Source organism: Lutra lutra, chromosome 5 (genome assembly GCF_902655055.1).
Source record: "Lutra lutra chromosome 5, mLutLut1.2, whole genome shotgun sequence".
Classification (NCBI taxonomy): domain Eukaryota; kingdom Metazoa; phylum Chordata; class Mammalia; order Carnivora; family Mustelidae; genus Lutra; species Lutra lutra.
In genome coordinates, this window is record NC_062282.1 from 119,548,026 (window position 1) to 119,567,348 (window position 19,323).

Below are 19,323 nucleotides of genomic sequence, written 5' to 3' on the forward strand. Positions count from 1 at the left end.
GGAGAACTTAAGCAAACTCCATGTTTGGAACAAATTGCTGAGCTTGATCTCATGACCCTGAGATCATGACCTGACTTGAAATCAAGAGTTGGGTGCTTAATTGACTGAGCCACCCAGACACCCCTCGAAGTTCATGATTTTGCACAAAACGGTATTGCGCTAGAATGGACAACGCATCCATCCACTTGGGATCTATGTTAATAGGTAATTCAGAGGCTCCTACACAGCAGTTCTTACACTTGGAAAAATAAGATAATCCCATTAGTAGGTAAAAACTACCATTATAAAATTTATCAAAAATGAATGAATAAAGAATAGGACAGTGTATACCATTTATATCACCCTCCTCCACCTGGATCAAATAAATGTCACTATTTTGTCATATTTGCTTCATTGCTGTAGAAATGTTTAGCATAGCTACCTCTTTTTATTCTTTAAAGTGATTTATAAATACTAAACAATTAATGAGAATTTATAATTAATTTTGTATGTTCCTAAGAGCCCACAGAGGGCTTATAAAGAAGAATTTAACTGTAAAATATATGACTATGATTTCAAAATTAGAACAATTTGGCCAGACTATCTGGTGTACAATTATCTTTGGAGAAGTGACTGTAACATTTTTCTAGGTTGGCCCAAATTCAGCAATAAATCTTGAGGTAATAAGAAAGAATCTGCTACATAAAATCTTTTGTAGATAGCCTGGCTAATAAAATTTTTATCATAACAGGAGACTATATTTGCCTACATGGAGTAAAGAGTAACAACTGGGAACATTTTAGTAATGGAATTGTTTGAAGTGGTACTATCTCTCTTTATATACAGTACACCAGCAACAGTGTCTTTTAAATAATATGTAGAACAGAATTCCATTTTGAAAACCCATTCTGACTTTTTCATTCCATATGCTTCCTGTATTCTCACATTTTCCAAATGTGACCTGTCCCTCTCCAGTTTGTCTTGCTAGGAGAATACCTACTAATTAAATATACTTCAATATTTTTTCAATTTTTAATTTATTTTTAAAATTTCTTTTCAGTGTTCCAGAATTTGCTCCATGCAATATGTGCCCTCCATAATACCCACCGCCAGGCTCACCCAACTCTCCATCCCCCGCCCCTCCAAAACCCTCAGATTGTTTTTCAGAGTCCTCATGGTTCATCTTCCCTCCAATTTCCCCCAACTCCCTTCTCCTCTCCAAATCCCCATGTCCTCTGTGTTATTCCTTATGCTCCACAAATAAGCGAAACCATGTAATTGACTCTCTCCGCTTGACTTAGTTCACTCAGCATAATCTCTTCCAGTCCCATCCATGTTGATACAAAAGTTGGGTATTCATCCTTTCTGATGGAGGCATATTACCCCGCAGTATATATGGACCACATCTTAAGCTAGGGATAGAGGGAACATTCCTCAACTTCATAAAATCTACCTATGAAAAACCCACAGTGAATATCATCTTCAATGGGGAAAAGCTGACAGCCTTCCCGTTGAGATCAGGAACACGACAAGGATGCCCACTCTCAACACTCTTGTTCAACATAGTATTAGAAGTCCTAGCAACAGCGATCAGACAACGAAGAGAAATAAGAGGTATTCAAATTTGCAATAAAGAAGTCAAACTCTCTCACTTCACAGATGACATGATAGTTTATATGGAAAACCCAAAAGACTCCATCCCCAAACTACTAGAACTCATTCAGCAATTCAGTAATGTGGCAGGATACAAAATCAATGTACAGAAATCAATTGCTTTCTTATATACTTCAATATTTTTTAGACTTCTAACATATCTCTTCTTTGAAAGCCATTTTTTCTTACTAAATTTCAGAGAGAACAAAATTTGTTATATATGCCTCAAAATGAGGCTGTCATGTTTCCAAGCCCTATATTACACTGTGTGAACTAAGCAGAAGCCTAGGTCAGGATATTGCAATACACTTTTTGTAAGGAGTCTGGACTTCACACCAGCAATGGGGGATCGCTGAAGAGTTTATAGCATGGGAGATATATCAGTTTTGAAAAATCACTTGTGCAATAGTGCAGGTAGATCTGCAGGGATCCAGGCTGCAGTAAGGGAGATAATGAGATATTTCAGTAGACCAGACAGAAGAGGACAATGTCCTAAACCAAAGTGGAGGAAGTAGGTAAGAGGCAAATATAAAAAACTAAACATAGGGGCGCCTGGGTGGCTCAGCGGGTTAAGCCTCTGCCTTCGGCCCAGGTCATGATCTCAGTGTCCTGGGATCGAGCCCCGCATCGGGCTCTTTGCTTGGCAGGGAGCCTGCTTCTCCCTCTCTCTCTGCCTGCCTCTCTGCCTACTTGTGATCTCTCTCTGTCAAATAAATAAATAAAATCTTAAAAAAAAAAAAAACTAAACGTAAAATTGATATATTTAATTCCCTAAAGACATGGGGTTTGAGATGGCACAAGGGAGAAGGTAGAAAGGAGAAAGGTTAATGGGTAAGAGAACCCTGGGAGAACTCACAGGTATTTTACTTAGTTTCAGATATGCTGAGGGAGCTGCAGGCATTTGAAGTATATCCAAAGAGAGACATCCAATAGAAATTTGGATTTGTTGAGGTAGCCTATACAAGAGATATCTGGGTGGAAGATACTGATGTGGAAGTCATAATGGCAAAACCATGGGTCTGGGTGAATTCACCCAAAGAAAGAGTGTAAGAGGAAAATAAGGTTAAGAACAGAGCTTTGGAACACACCAACATCTAAAGGGTGAGGTGAGAAAGAGAAGTACTCAAATGAAAGCATGAAGGAAAAATTCAAGATGTAGGCAAAGAGCCAGGACAAAGTAATATTAGGGAAACCAAGGGACGAGAAATGGCCCACAGTGAGAAAAGCTGCAGAAAGAGTAATTGCATGGAGGGGCAAAAACTGGAGTTAGTGACTGGATAGGCATGGATGAACTGGCCCACGCTGTTTGTTTAGCGTGATGAGGGCAGCTGCCGTGCATGGAATGAATGACGGTTTTCAGAGTGGAGACAGTGAATACAAACTATGGTTTAGAAGGGAAATACAATAATAGAGAAAGAAAGAATTTTAATATAAAAGAGCCTTTGGGAAAAGAACCAGAAGAGAGAAAGAATATTTTAAAGACTACGGCCATGGAGTAGAAGGTAGATGTGATCAAGAGCGCAGGTAAAAAGATGGGCTTTGCCTGGAAAAAGAGACACATTGACTGTCAAAGGATTTGGAGGTGAGTAAGGATAAAGATAATTATTAAAAATGGAAATGAGAAGTTAAAGTACATTCATGATGGCCTAGGTTTTCTCGGAAAGTACAGGGCAAGGCCATCTGCTAACAAAGAGTGGGATGGGGCAAAGTGGAGGGTTTGGCTAAAGTGGAGAAGGACACTTCGGACAAAAAGCAGCAGCGTCAGAAGGTACAAGAGGCCAGCTAAACGATGCTCACCAGCAGTATTGCAAACTCTGGACAGATAGGCCAAGAGAGTGAGGGCAGGACGTGCACTAGCAAAGGAAGTAGGAAGGGAGGGTGCTGCTATCATGTGAGAGGAGATGCAGCAAGATGTCTGGCAAGAAAGGAGATCTCAAAGGAAATCAAGCTGGGGGAAAAGGATGGGACAAGAGATGAGAGGCTTCATGATGACCAGTAGAGACTGGAGGCTATGTTATGCTAGCCTCTTCCTAATTTGCCACATACTTCATGAGCCCTTTGCATAAGGTCCCATTGGCCCCATTCTCTGGGGGGCAGTTCCTTTCTTCAAGAATGAACACCTTAGCTAGAACATATTCTCTGTCATGTTCAGCTGGCTCTCTGGATAGCTCTACACCAAAACCTTGTAGTAAGTTTTCCCTGACCATCCTGTCTAGGATATTTCTTGTCTCACCACCTCATCCCTCTCTATGCCCTTATTTTGCATCGTTTCTTCTTAGGACTCAACTCTACCTCTGATCCTTTCACATTTACTTTTCGCTGCCTGCTCCATCCAAAAGGGTAGGGCCACTGAAGACTATTCAGGGGCAGTGCATGGGCATGTGCAGGAGTTCTGGAGCCGGAAAAACTGAGTTTGTAGCTCCGATGGGCTCTTCCCTGGACATGTAATGTTGCTTGACAATTGATTCAGCTTCAGTATTCTTATTTGGAAAATGGGAAGAATAAGAATAATCACCTCAGATGGTCAGTGTGATGATTGAGATCATGTGTATAAAAGACTCAGAGAAATGTATGCACATAATAAGGGACCAAGCTACATAAGATATTATCAGTATGTTAACAACAGTTGCAAATACTTTAAGAACTTTTTTTTTAAAGATTTTATTTATTTATCTACTTGAGAAAGAGCAAGGGTGAGAGAGCAGAAGCAGGGGGAGTAGCTGAGGGAGAAGGAGAAGCAGACTCCTAGCTGAGCAGGAAGCTCGATGTAGGGCTCGATCATAGGACCCTGGGATCATGACCCGAGCTGAAGACAGACACTTAACCCACCGAGCCACCCAGGTGCCCCAAGTTGCAAATACTTCTTAAGAAGGTCTACAACTATCTCATAGTCTAAATGGTTGCCTAATTACAGTTCCATCCTTGAGATTAGAAAAAAAAAATAATGGAGAATCTAATAATAGGATGGTTATTTGGAATGGTGCCAAAATTTCTTAAGACAGCAAACTACCGGTGAGAGTATTTTCCAGGACATTTCTGCCACTACCTAAGCTCTTGTATTCCACTCATGGTTTCTCAGTCATCCTGGTAATAGTTGGGTTATTTGGCTATAAGAAATGTTATGGCAGATGTTTATGGTCTCAGAGGGGGTGGGATCTGTATAAGCATTTAATTCCTCAGCAAGATCCCAAATTAGTGTCATTATTCTGGAGAGTATAACAGGGTGAAAATTGGCCCACAAGCCTCATTGGGGGAATGAAATGATGAGCTGGCTATTAGATAACCTCTAATGATGTTTTGGTATACACTTAAAAGAGAGGACGCTCTAAATAATTCATAGTGGAGAACAAAATACAATTGTAAAAGAGTCACAGAATTATATTTTCTGCAAGACATAAAAGAATTTTGATAGAGTAAATTTAAATACTCTTTTAAAAATAAGTAATTGTCCATAGGTTGAAGCAGAATACATTTCTTCACATATCCAAATTAGCAGACTGTAAAAATGGTTTTGTTTCAGGAGAGGAAAGTGGGATTTGGGGAAATTCCTTGCCTTGGCCCTTGGCCCTTGGCCCTTGGTCCAGCCTCGGCTGCCCCCTGCCCCCTCCCTGTCACTAGCATCATGCAGGCTCTGTGCTCATCATGGCAGGCCACTTGGGCCCTCTGTCCCAGATTGAGTCTCTTGTGGTTCTCTAATGTACAAGTGTGTTGCCTTCCTTCCTTTCTTCATTAACAAAACTCATTGACTTTTTGAGCTTATGTAGCCAGCTGCTGCTAGAGAGAAATAAATCCAACACACATCAAAAGTGAGAACAACTGATAAGCTAAAAAGAGCTAGCTGGGTGTCATGCTTTTCTTGTGCTGTCCTGCTTTTGGCTGCCCTCCCAGGAGAGTGGTGTCTCATAACAAAATGCTAATGGAACAAACCTCCAGGACAGAATCGAGGCAGCCCAAGGACAACTTATAAGTTCCAAGGGGCAGAAAGGCCAGGCCAGATGCCTCACTCCTGTGTCTGCCATGGAGCCCCAGCCGTCAGAGATGCTCGAGAAACTAAAGTACCAAGAGAAAACCACGATGTCAGAAGAAGTAGAATTCATTTGAAATTGAACCCTCGGGACAGCGCTGGAATATTTGAGACAATGAGGATATGCAAGCCTTTCTGATGCCCCTGACATCACAATTTACCATAAAGATGTACCGAGAATCAAGCTCAATGTACTTCACCATTTTAAACACAATTCTAAGTGATTGTTTTGCTTTCATAAACCAGCATCACCCCTACGACTATAGGTAGTTGCCTGAATGTCATTAAGAGAAATTAAGGGAAGACACTCAGATGACATGGCTCCCCACCTTTCCCCTGCCCCCTGGCTTGAGAGGATGATGAAAATAACTCTGTGAGGTTAGAAAATGATGATTTGAAGTTAAAAAAGGACTAGCATAATGCTTGGACTAACCATAGGTACATGGCAGATGCTGGTTTAAAAAAAAAAAAAGTGAAGAATGAATAGAGGGTATTGTCAGACCTTGCTTAGTGGAAAGGACAATGAATTTCAGGGGCCATCTGTGAAGAGCAGTCTTGGGTGGTATGCAGCCAAAGGGCAGACGGAGAACAGGACATATGGTGGTCGGGCCAAGCAAGACTTGATCTCAGAGGAGAGGGCAGGAAACAGCTAGTCAGAAAATCAGGGCACAGGCTTTCTCCAAAGCAAAGACTAGCCCTTCACCAGTGTTTTACATTATTAGAATCACATATAAGGCTGTTTGATTTTAGGTTTAAAAAAAATAGATATTTTCCTCAAAAGCAACACATAGAAGAAGGGGACAAAAGGGAGACATTTAATCTAAACAAAGTGGCTTAAACAACTAACTCCACTTTCTGAATCTCTTCGCACTCTGCCATTTGTTTTTTACATTTTAATGATTTAAATTTTTACTTCTCTTCAGATATATTCATTTTTTAAATAGCTTTATTAAGCTATCTAATTCATATACCCCAAAATGTACTCATTTTAAGCTGACAACTAAATGGTTTTTAGTATATTCAGAGTTGTGTAACCTTCTCTCCCATCTCACTTCATAACATTTTCATTACTCTCAAAAGAGAGCCTATACACATTAGCAGGTACTATCCATTCTCCTCTCCTCCCTGCCTCTGGCAGCCACTAATCAATTTACTTTTTGTCTTTTATTGTGTATTTTGGAAATTTCTAGTAAGGTGAACTGGACAATATATACTCTTTTTTTCTGTCTCTTTTAACTTAGCATAATGCTTTTGAGGGTCAGTCCTGAGGTAGGCAGCCTCTGTTGGCTCACCATAGATTTTTGGGTTTTTTTGTTTGTTTGTTTGTTTGTTTTATGGCTGAATAACATTCCACAGGATGGAGAGCTACACCTTTGTTTATCCATTCACAAGTTGGTGGGCATTTGGGTTCTTTCCACTCTGTGCTATTATTAAAAATGCTGCTATAAACACCAGCCTACCAATCCTTGTACTGGCATACATTCTTACTTCTTTTAGGTATACACCTAGGAGTAAAACTGCTGGGTCATTGGACCATATGCTCAATATTTTACATAAGCATACTCTATGTTTAACGTTTGGAGGAACTGCCTATTTTCAAAGCATGCCAGACATTCTTGACGTATGGAAAACGAAATTTCAATCCATGCTCTGCTTTATGAGGGACAGTGAAATAGCTTAAAATAAATAAGTAAATAAACAGATAAGACCATCACCTCAAAATACCTAGCACTGGTTTGAAAACAAACTATAGACACAGCAGATTTTAAAATACCTTGGCATTTAGTTATTCAAAGCCCTATCGGTGATACCAAGGGCTGGTCAGTAGGCTGGCCCATATCTGCTGATCCCAGCCTTTGCCTGGTGTGTTGGCACCTGTACTGAAATTTATTCTTCGGTGTCATTAAATGTCATGACACTGGGGAGAGTGGGCGTGTGTGTGTAAATAAATGTAATCTCAACATTAGAAATTTTATTAGACTTGACTTGATGGCAGATACTTATCTTGCTCACTGCTGTAACCCTTGTGGCTTAATCCCTGTGCTTAATCAGAGGGGCTAGAGAGGCAACAACATTGACTGAAATGAAAATAAACTGCATTTAGCTAAAATTCTAAGAATTAAATTTTAATTCGCTACATAGAAACTAAAATTAATGTTGTACGCAAGCAAAATGCACCAATGGAAACCACATTTGGGTGTGTGTGTGAATGTGCACTGGGTACAGCTCTGAATTGTGCACTTTAACTGCCTTGATGGAAGATCTACAAGCAATAGGCATTTTGGAAAATACGTGGTGAATATTTTATGTTTCAGCAGGTCTCTTTCCCTGGAGGACAAACTTAAAGTACTCCTTTTATAATGTTCTAACAGAAATCTACAAAGGAGAGTTAAAAGAGAACACACATTTTTGCAAACAGGTTTCATTCTTCCTGAAAAGATTTTAAAATCATGTATTCCTGCCCTGGGATTTGGTGGTCGTACGCTAAACTCAGATAGGAAAATACATCCAGTTCATCCGTCAGAACTACTTGGAAGAAAGGCAGTCACCTTCAAAAAAGGCCTACCGCATGTAGTGACAAATGTCAGGTACAGTTTATAAAAAATTCAATACTATCAACATCTGATTGTTACTTTTCACCGATTCCTCAAAGCATACAGCTTAATTTTTAAATGTGAAGTAGAGATATATATTTTTTTGCCCTAAATACTAATAATATGACCATTTCATACCCTGGCAGTGAAAAGAAGCTACATAAGTCAATAGGGTCCTTGTAACACACACAACTTTTTCCTACTTGAGAAGAACATGCTGTCCTGTAGATTTCCTTTCTCGATACAAAGTAAAATACATTTCAAAGATTGCATTGATATTCTAGAAAAACAATAATAAAATTTAAATCAACACGAATGGATATGATTTGTGAAAATTTATATGAACTGAGAAATATTAAAAGGGAAAGTATCTAGACTTTCTGCTCATGCTTCAAAGCAATGTAGCTATCCATGTTTTATATTAAGAAAAACCAGAGGCAGTGCTTGGTATAAAATGTTCTGAAATCCTGGTTGAAATTAGCAATTTAAATTTGTTGAATGAGGTTACAGTGCAATATCTAATGCACAAATCAGAGATTTGAGTACTTGCATAGTTGTTAAAAAATGTATCAAAAGGCCATGGGTTAACAATAATGAATGTATGTTACAATATTATTATTAAAATATGCAATCTTTGATAATAATTTATTTGTTTTACAAATGCATTGGGGAGTTAAAATTTTTCTATTCATCTGTGACAAACCATGAAATTCAATATCGCTCACCATGACCAATCCATGAAATTTGTCAACTTTGTTCCTAATTTTCACAGAGCCTTCCTCTCAGATGAAATGACCCGTTGAACTAAGAGCATAGCAATTTTTTCATCTATGGTAAATCAGTTGAGTTTACTAGGATTTATTATGTGCTTCAGACCTTGAGCTTTTTATGATTTTGAACTATTACGCATATAATCCCAAACTTATGGCAATTTATCTCACTATTTCTTCCCCTTTCTGAAAGAATTCTCCATTTCTAAAATTAGCTCTCAACGGCAGGGTTGCCAGAAGAAACAATCTATAAACAATGGGTTTGCTGAAAGTCAGAGTGGGTGAAAATTATAGGGCAATTGAAATCAAACTTGTTAATTACTTGTAGAACTTCTAACACAAAAGTCTCAAAATTTACTGAAAAATCAAGATTTATATATTTCTCTTACCAGAATCTTCCAGAAAGGAATACTTTACCCAATTTATGCTAAGAAATAGAAAGATGCATGCTTTTTCTTATCCAAGAAACTAAGAATATGCAATTATCTAGTCTCTCAGGATAAAGTGACTATTTTGGAGGAGAGTTTAAACAAAATTGTATTATTGTTTTATTATAAAATCTACTTCAACGTCTTCTACAATATTACCAATTCAAATGAAATAAACCAGAAAATTAGTCCAAAAATTTTAATTTCCCTAAATCTTATTTACTATGTAAAATCTTTCAACATTTTAAAAATGCAATTGCTGAGTCTCTCCTTTGCTGTCCTGCCCATTGCTCCCTTCCAATGTATTAATAAACTTCTGTCTCCTTTGTTCTGCCTTGGGTAAATTCTTTCACCTGATGGATCACCCCACATTTGGTAGCCCTCACCTGGAACCTCTGCTGGCCTGGGACTTACCCTGGATTCTCTGGGAACTTCTCAGGACTTTTCCCTCAGTGGACAGACTCTAGTATTCCTTGGGGGAACTGACGACCTTAGAGAACTGGGTAACCAGCAGAGGTTACTCTTCTGTGGAGACCTGAAGCTCCAGGGGGAGCCAGTTCCCCTTTTGCCTCTGGAGGGTCCCTTCCCTCCCTCTCCTTTCTCTTATTGGCTCTTCTGCTGTCTAACCCTAGCACACCTCCCACAATAGATTTCTGGCCGGGGTGAGGGGCACTCGTTAGTGTAGTCTGAAGGTCTGAGGGTGAACAGGTCGGACTCCAGAGCCTGTGAGGGTGAAGGACCCCTTTCCTCTCTTCTCCTACTCCATCCTCCTAAGGCCTCCATTCCAAACATATGGTGGAATTGGTAGGGGCAGCTCATTCAGGGTGAATCCACACACATAACAAACTTGGTTGGGACCCTTTCCTGACACTGCTGACTCCCAGCTATCTTGATTCTTTCAGGCTCCCCCTTTTCCCTTTGTCCCCCGAGATTCAGCTGCCATTTTGATCTATAGGCAAAAACGTTCCCACGAGTCTGAGTGAATCCAACAATTCTGTATGAATGATGATTCAACAAGGATCCCAGCCCATACCATCAGAGGATCCCTCACCCTAAATCCCATGGACCAGGCCATCAGGGATTTTCACTCAAATCGCCTATCCACAGGTTAATATAATACCATGCTCTGGTCTATACCTGCACAGAACCCCTGACGGAGCAACAAGTTTAGGTAGAAACAGTATGCCCCCGTCCAGCATGAAGGAGCTACTGAAGATGAGACTTCCACCCAAATGCCAAAGATCTGTCATTGTTGATCTATCATGGGGGAATGTGGAAGACGCCTTAGGCAATAGGCTTGAGCAATGAAAACCTGAGTAAGGTAAAGGGTCCACAGTGACCACTGGGCGGAATGCAAATAAGCTCATTAAAGGACCCATCTCAAAATATCCATAGGCCCTAGCTGACCAATGGGTTACTGAAAACACCACACAGCTACTAAAAAAGGAAAATTCCATACTTCCCATACCTCCCCACTCCTCTTAACTATGGACCCCCAGCACTGCCTCCTGGCAGACAGTCTCTCCTTTCCCCTTATGCCTGTTCCTCCCTTGCATTGTATTCAATAAAATTCCATCTCCTTTTCCAAAAAAATGCAATTACTGGGGCACAGGGCTGACTTAGTAGAGCATGCAACTCTTGATCTTGGGATCGTGAGTTCAAGCTGCATGTTGGGCATAGAGTTTACTTAAAAAATAGGTAAATAGACAGATAGAAAATAAAAATGCAATTACTTATTCTTATTGTCACCTGCCATTACTAGCTCAGACACTACAGCCTAATACCAAAAAAATGCAAATGTATGGCTGATTAACTGAAAGTGTAGAAACATTAGGTTTCTTCCAGATTTGGGAATATTTTGGTATCAACTTTTAAAATTTTTCTATTAGAGCAAAGCACTTCATATAAAATTAAAACTCAAAAATACTTTTAAAAGTAAAAAGCTATTAGATATGATTTTCTTCTTCATAAAGTATCAAGCTGTGCTTGAGATAAGCAACCCATTAATATAATCATTTAAACAACTCAAATAGTGAAGCTCAAGAGCATCCCGATCCTACTGGGGCCTTAGAATCTGAGTAAGATTGACCAGTAGAGATATAACACAATTATTAGTTCATTTTGTAAAATGGCTCAATTCACAATATCGAAAATGCACTTCAAAATATTTCTACTTGCTACTTCACACAATTCAATAAGTAGAATGAAAATAACTTTAAGTCAGGTTATTTACATATCATAATAGCTAAAAAGAAAATATGTTTGATACTTACTGATATAATTCAGTTAAAGGTGAAGTCAAAATGACTAATGTTGTGAACAAATTATTACAATGTGTATGAATTTTAAAAATTTGATCATCTATATACTCATGAGGATTCAAAAGCTTCTGTACAGATGTGCAAACTGACCATAACATGTTCTCAGTGCATATTAAAATTGTTGTGACATCAAGTCTGTTGGAAAGCAAAAGAAAATCATGATAAGCAAAATTGTTTTTCTGCTTGCTATATACACTATCATTCATATCTCTTATATTAAACACACGTAAGAAAAGAAATAAACACACGTAAGAATCGAAAAAGGTTAGATACCAGAGCTTCAGAGATCAAAGACAGATAGAAAGAACCAATTAACATTTGAGTTTCCAGGTGTTAGATGACTCATATACCATTATCTTTAGGAATGGTGAGGTCTACCTACAGTACTAAAGTGTTTTAGGAGTACTTTCTTTTTTTTTTTTTTAAAGATTTTTAAAATTTATTCATTTGAGAGAGATACAGAGACAGAGACAGTGAGAGCTCAAGAAGGGGGAGAGGGAGAAGGAGAGGGAAGAGCAGACTCCCTGCTTAGCTAGGATCCTGAGGTGGGGCTCGATCCCAGGACCTGGAGATCACGACCTAAGCCGAAGGCAGATGGTTAACCATCTGAGCCACCCAGGTACCCCTCTTTCTTTTTTTTTTAAGATTTATTTTGCATTTTAGGATATTGTTCAAGCTCAAAAGATGTTCCTTGAAATTATGTCCAGCAAAAGAGGATCCAGATTAAAAGAAAATTGCTATTATCCACATGGTAAATCCACATTTACCTAAATGATAGGCAAAATTTTGATAGGAGAACAGTTTTCCTTATCCAACTATAGGCTATCAAAAGAGAGTTACAAGTTTGGGTAACATGTTTCCACAGCAAATGGGAGAGGAAGAAAAAAATGAGACCAGAAGCACAAATGGAGAAGGCTATAGTTTCTGAAATTTTCAATATTGAATAAAGTTGTGGAAATTCTGTTGTATTTTATAATCTCATTCATAAATTCATTTCTTTGTTTCTATCTTCCCTGTGTTTTAACAGACACTCAAATATCTGTTTAAAGATTATTTTGGTATATGACTGGATTGTACAAACCTCAACTAATTTTTTCTTTTAATTCAGTGTTCAAGGAATAGATAGATGATGGAAATCATAAAGTGATAAGAAAACAAAGAAGTATGAAAATTTAAAAAAATGAGACTTTGGCCTCAAATTCATTACATATATATAAAATAAGTTTATACATATATTAATAACATGTAACAGATATTACATATGATACATATGGTTTTAGTCATGTGACAGCTGGATGCCACTAGAATACTAAAAACATCAATAACTGCCTTTAGGAAGGCTTAATTGCAATTTGCATCTATTTTCTCTAATAGTTAATTAAGCAATTGCAAATGCAAGATATATGTACATACACACATAAACACACACACACACACTGATTTCCAGAGTAACAGTGATTTAGTGTTAACCATTCAAATAAAATTATTTATTTTATCTTTTCATGCCATTTTTATATAGCCACCCAGAAAACAAAAACCAAAAGTCTCTACAGTACATTTAATTAAACATACTACCCAGTAAATCTGATTTCACACACATCTCATAATGACTCGCCACCTCATAGTCAAAAATGATTTAAACTACTCAGGAAAAGAATGAAGGTACTCTTTGCTCTCAGAAAAAAACTTGCCATCTATTCTTCTGAGTTCAATGATTAAAAAAAAAAATGCTTGGTCAGTAATTCAAAACAGTTTTTGCAAAATACCATATTTATGAAACACTGTAGCAGGACCTAAATACCCTTCAAATGCAGAGTGCTTTACAAGAACATGATCAGGAAACAATTCCTACTGAAAAAAAAAAAAAGCCTCTGGTATCTTTAGGTTCCTCCTAATATATATCTGAAGAACAGAGAGATCTTAATCACATTAGTGAGATTATTTATAAAATAAAGCCTTTTCTTCATATGACCCTTGTTGTCTTTTATGCACGTTTTTGTAGTCATTGCCTAGATGTTTCACAGACCTGGACTATAGTTTAATCATTAATACCCTGTGACTGCTGCTCCTCATTTTCTGTGATTTCACATTCTACTGAACTTGCTTTCAGTAGTACATAATAGAAAGAAAAGGAAAAAATAAAGGAGAGAAAGAAATAAGGGATTAGAATATACTTAGACAAAGGAGTTTCCTTATGAAGATGAACGGCACGATTTAAAAACTTAAAAAGAAAAACTAAAATTCCCTGGTTGCCTAGAATTTCAAAGTCAAATTAACTGCCCATTACAGCACTGCTGCTTTCCTCTCCATTTCAGGCCTCAATTTTCCCTCTTTATCTTATTTAATAACCTTTGTATATAAATAATCTTAGACTGTAATACAGCTTGAATCTTTCTTTCTTTTTTTTTTTTTTAGAACAAGTGGGTTCTATATACAATTTTAAGAAGAAAAAAAGAGCAAAGTTATTTTGATTGAAGTTCCACATTTCCACTTAAGTATCTCAGGAGAGTTGAATACGATTTCCTTTCAGATGTTAGAAACATGTTAAATATACAAGGAGTTATGTCATGAGATTCAGAATTACATTCTGCTTTATACCAGTTGATGAAAACGTTCTTGAAAAGCAACGGTTTTCACAACTTCAATTACCTGATCTGTGGAGTTCTCTTGTAACTGGGATGGGCCCGAGCATATCTGGAGGCCAGTAGACCCAAAGATTTCTCCAGCACTTCTGTGAGGATCACCTGGGCTAATTTAGGGGGCAGAATGGTCCAGAGATCATGATGAAGAGCGCAGAAGAAATAATGCCACATCTGGAGTGAGAAGGAGCATCTTTCCCCCTGGCAAAACCACCACACATAAAACAATAGAATCACATCTTCCAAAATGCCAGTTTGCTTCCTATGAACATAATTAGTTCAGGCTGAAAGGAAATAGCTGGAGAGTCTGACACACTAGATGACCAAGAAAGATTTTTGACAAGATGTAAAACATCCTTATTGACAAAGGAACATATGTTTTATTTCAATTACGAGACCAGATATTCTAGTGCAAATCCAGACCACAAGCTTTTAACCTAGCATATCTTGATTTACCCACTCCCAGCCCGGGGTTTAAAATTTATTTTAAGCAATCAGCTCTACAACTGCCAAACAAGTCATGCTAGTTTAAGATAGAGGGCTGGTTCTTCGAAAATTAAATCTTAATAATTAAAAATATTGTTTATGCATGTATATTTTTCTGAGACTATTATCATCATAGGAGGTCATTCTTATAGATGTTTAAGATTATACATTATAATGAAATGACAGGAGAAAAAATAAACTTACAGACCACATACTTATCAACATGCATGAAACCAAGGAGGGGGATGGGTAACTATTAAAGATTATTACATTAGGCTACTGCATTCGTGGGTTTTTAATAACCATGCTAGAAATGGATACCATAATGGTCTGATTTTAAAAGAGTTTGTAAATCCTAGGCAGATGTTATCATTTCTTAGCATTTTTACAGTATTTCATACTTCCAAGGGGCCAGATTCTCCTTCCTTTCCACCCCCTACAGACCTATTGTGTGGGTACCAAATTCTCCCTGACCACAGAGGAAGACCCAAGAGCGGCTAAGGCCAGTGGGAACAAGCAGAAATGAGAAGGTGGCCTCAAGTGATTTACAAGCATTAATGAGTTAACAGGCTCCAAGGGAGATATGCTAGTAGTTTGACCTCATTTTCCTCAAAGCAGATTAAAAAAAACTACTTGAAATGGGAAGAGTAGAATGTGTTTTTCAAATATTACCTTATTTGTTACCATATCAAAAATGAAATGAGCAAAGCTTCACATTTTATCTCTAAGCAATCCTCTTTGACTTAAAATTCTTGCTTTGCCCACTACTTAGAGTTCTCAAACATGATTAAAAAAATTTTGTTCTTTTATAGCAAAAGTTGATAGTTTCTCATGCAGATATGCCTATCAGTATTTTCCTTACATATTATTCTTCTGATAATTGCTCTGATTTCTAAAATCTTCTGTAGTCACTCTGAGAATAATTTATGGTTAATTTCTATTGACTTTCAAATGGAGTTCATAAATGAGTAGAACTAGCATCCGTGGGTGGGAAACTAGAGCATCAAAATGTGCAAGAGTCAGGTTCAAAGGAGGAGGTTTTGACCACTTCTGACTTCTAGACTAGACGTATATCAAAACCGTTAAAGAAAAAAAATTACGAAATTCATGTGGAAGTAGCAAAATTAGAGTATCTTATGCTTCCCTTGCTGTGTGTTCTGTGAAGGAACGTTTTTTAAAATTTTCTGAGGAAAGGATTTTTAGAGCTTGATTTTGTCATACTTTCTGTGTTGTATGTTAATCAAAAGAAAATTGCTCCAGTTGATGTAATGACGAGTATGAATGATTTACACTAACTCTCTCCATAGGAATGGACGGGTGCTTTTAATAACGAGCCAACATGATTTCTCGTATTTTTCAAAATGAAAACCAATTTCCTTAATAGTTAACAGTAAATGAGAAAATAAAAGTAACTAGGCATGTAGATTTCTTTCCCTGAAACTGAAAAATACTTCTTTTGAGACTTTCTAAAATGTAAACTTCATGTTTACTTAAAAATATTCCAAACTCGTCCTCGTTCTCACAATTCCCTTCGAAGTGTGTATAACTGTAATAATATACGCAAGGGTTTTCATTAAACTAAATGTGATTCATTTATTCTTCTGACCTGTTTCTCTATTTGTTGTCATTTCAAAAGTATTCTGCTAGTAAACATCTGTTATTTTTGTAGACCCACCATAATGTAAACAGATGTGAGCTTTTATTTAGATTATATATCAGGAAACAAGCAGCTGGGCTTTATTATATAAGCCATTCAATATTATCTTTGAACAGACAATTCTTTATTCTTTGACTATTGGAAAACACAAGTTGCTAAAATTGAGCAGATGTCAACTATACTCAAAGCTTAATTTTAAACATGTAATCTGAACACCCACTGTGCCGTCTGACCAGCACCTAATCAGAGAGAAACTGAACTCGCCGACTCTCTAAACCTGACAGTTTAGAGAAGGGAAATAATGCATCTAGGGCTCAGCTGATGTCACAAAACACGACCAAATATTCCTTCATATCTTGTAAATTCTTTCGCTATTTCCTTATTACCCTCCGCACACAGCGATAGGCTCCCCTGAGATCGCTCTCCCACCTTTTGCCTCCAGTCAGGCACATTTCATCTACTTCCCTCTCAAAACGGCCTTGCCAAAAACATATAGTCCTGTTTCACCAATCAGTTGGAATAATGGGGAGAGGAGAAGAAAAGGGTGCAGTAAACGGGATAAAACCATTGTCAAGTACTCCGGTTGTCAAAACAGTTTAAAATCTGTTGCTATTTTTGGCAGTTTCTTATTTTTGGTAAATCGAAAAGCAGTATCACTTTATTTTCCTGAGCATAAGTAACAACCACTAACTCTGCAATTAAATTGTAACTACTGACCATGTAAGTATATGGAAGCTATGGTACCATGTAATCATGGGGTAACTATCTCGTTAGTTCTGTCTTTGAAGTTAACGCCTTATCATAAGATCTAAGAGCTGCATGTTACATGGTAATTTGTTTTTTTTTTTGTTTTGTTTTTTTAATACTTGGTAACTTCAATAACAGTTTCTCAACGCATCCACTTATTATTTATACCATACAACTTTTTTAGCTCCCGTTTTGCATACGAGAAAACAGAATAGCCCAATGGTGGACGTAGACTGAAAGGATACTTGTGCCTCAACGAAAACATTGTATAAAATTGCTCATTAGTACACTGACATATTGAAATAGTTTGAAACCGGAGATGGACTCATTTTCAATCTCTCTGTTTACCTCAAGGCAAATAAGGAAGCTGGGATGCTGGCAAGAGAGGGGAAGACCAATACTCCGTCTCTTATCTCGGGCTGCCAGCCGCACCGCCACTTTCTCGCGCTCATTCTGCTCGCTGCTGTTTGAAGTGTGTCATGTTTGGAAAACCCTATGTGAATGCTCTTGCAAAAAGAAAAACTATCCGGGAAGGGCCTCTAAAGGAGAGATGAAATGGCCTTGGAAAAAGTGGAAAGTCCTTTAAAAGATCTTCTTAGCTACTTCTCTCTGTTATGGCAACATTTGTCATGATTATAACTCGGGCATAAATAGAGCCACGGGAACCTTGGGTGTCAGGGGGTTGACAAGAGTGACTTCGCTATTTGAATAATACTCCACTCCGGTTTCCCAGGACTCCATAACCATCAGGACAGACAGGAAAAACAAGGATCATAAGCTTCAATCCCGAGGAAAGGGAAAATTGGGAAAGCTAATGAAGTTGGGCTTGACTGATGAATTTTTTAGAAACCCTGATTATCTTTTATTAAGATATTGTAAATGTTTCACTCTGCCCTGAAATCAACTTCATATATTGGGGCTTATGTATAATCAATGGGATTGAAGCCTGACGATGAATAATTTTAATTGATGCTGGGTTCGTTTGTACTGGGAATCATTAGGCTTTAATTCAGTGGAAGTTTGGGATTTCAAAACACAGGCTAAATGAAAATAGGTAAGCTATAAATGATCAGATGGGTCTTAAATCACCCTCATAAGAACATACAATGAGAGGAGGAAAAAAATATGTACAAAGAATAAAGTGGCTTAAGAAGAGACATTTAAAAAAAAAAAGTGGGAGGGGGGAAGGGCAGGGATACCCACAAGTAGTCCCTTTGGAGAAAAATACGGAGTTGTAGCATTTTGGCATTATCTCTTTGACTTTTCATTGTATCCCGTTACATTCCAACTTAGATAGCACATGCTGCAGCTCAAATTAAGTTATTTTTACTTTTAAGCAGAAGGAGAGTTCTGATGTCTAGCTATTTCAGGTTTTTAAAAAGTGTTTCTCCTAAGTACAAATTCAATATTTAAAAAATATTATCCTAACAGCCTTCATGTGTTACTAATGCCAAGCTCATGTTTCTAATTAGCCAGAAAGCAGGTAGGCAGTAAAGCATATTTGTGTAAAAAGGAGGGATAGTAAACTTAACTTCACACCTCATAAAAAGCTTTGTAGTCATCCCAGTGGTGGCTCTCAGCATCCTGTAAAATGCTTGTAGCACAAACTCTGACGCAGTAGTCCGTAACCTGAAACTGGAGAGTGTTGATGAATTCCTGATATCTTTGGACAGGCACCAGGAATATGGGTCTGTTCAGAGGGAATGATCAAAGAGAAGAGATTTAAGGCCTGTGCAGTAGGCGGTAACAATCTCCAGTACGACAAATGGTTTTGATTATTAGATATCAATCATTCATTTCCTCCTAATGCTGAAGTCTGCATCCACATTCACTTTCCAACAAGGGAAAAAAAAAAAAAGCCGGTCTTTGTTTTGCAAGTCCTTTGAAAATGTACATCTGCTGTTCCACAAATATGCACTTCAACTTGAGACAAACGGCATTGTCAATACATCATTCAAATATAAAAGTATTCTTTGTAAGCCTATTATTAGAGATCAGTGCATCATTTAGGCATTAGGGTATCGT

General features: G+C 37.7%; 1 protein-coding gene across 4 annotated transcripts in view; it reads right to left on the minus strand.

Annotated features, from left to right (window-relative positions):
• KIAA0825 (KIAA0825 ortholog) overlaps positions 1-19,323 on the minus strand; it is a 407,438-nt gene that overhangs the window by 253,568 nt on the left and 134,547 nt on the right. For all 4 annotated transcript variants that reach the window (XM_047731565.1, XM_047731566.1, XM_047731567.1 and 1 more), the window contains 3 exons: positions 18,838-18,988; positions 14,419-14,609; positions 11,722-11,904 (listed from right to left, as the gene is read on the minus strand). In XM_047731565.1, coding sequence (XP_047587521.1) covers positions 11,722-11,904; positions 14,419-14,609; positions 18,838-18,988 — 525 coding nt within the window. The remainder of the gene's footprint in view (positions 1-11,721; positions 11,905-14,418; positions 14,610-18,837; positions 18,989-19,323) is intronic.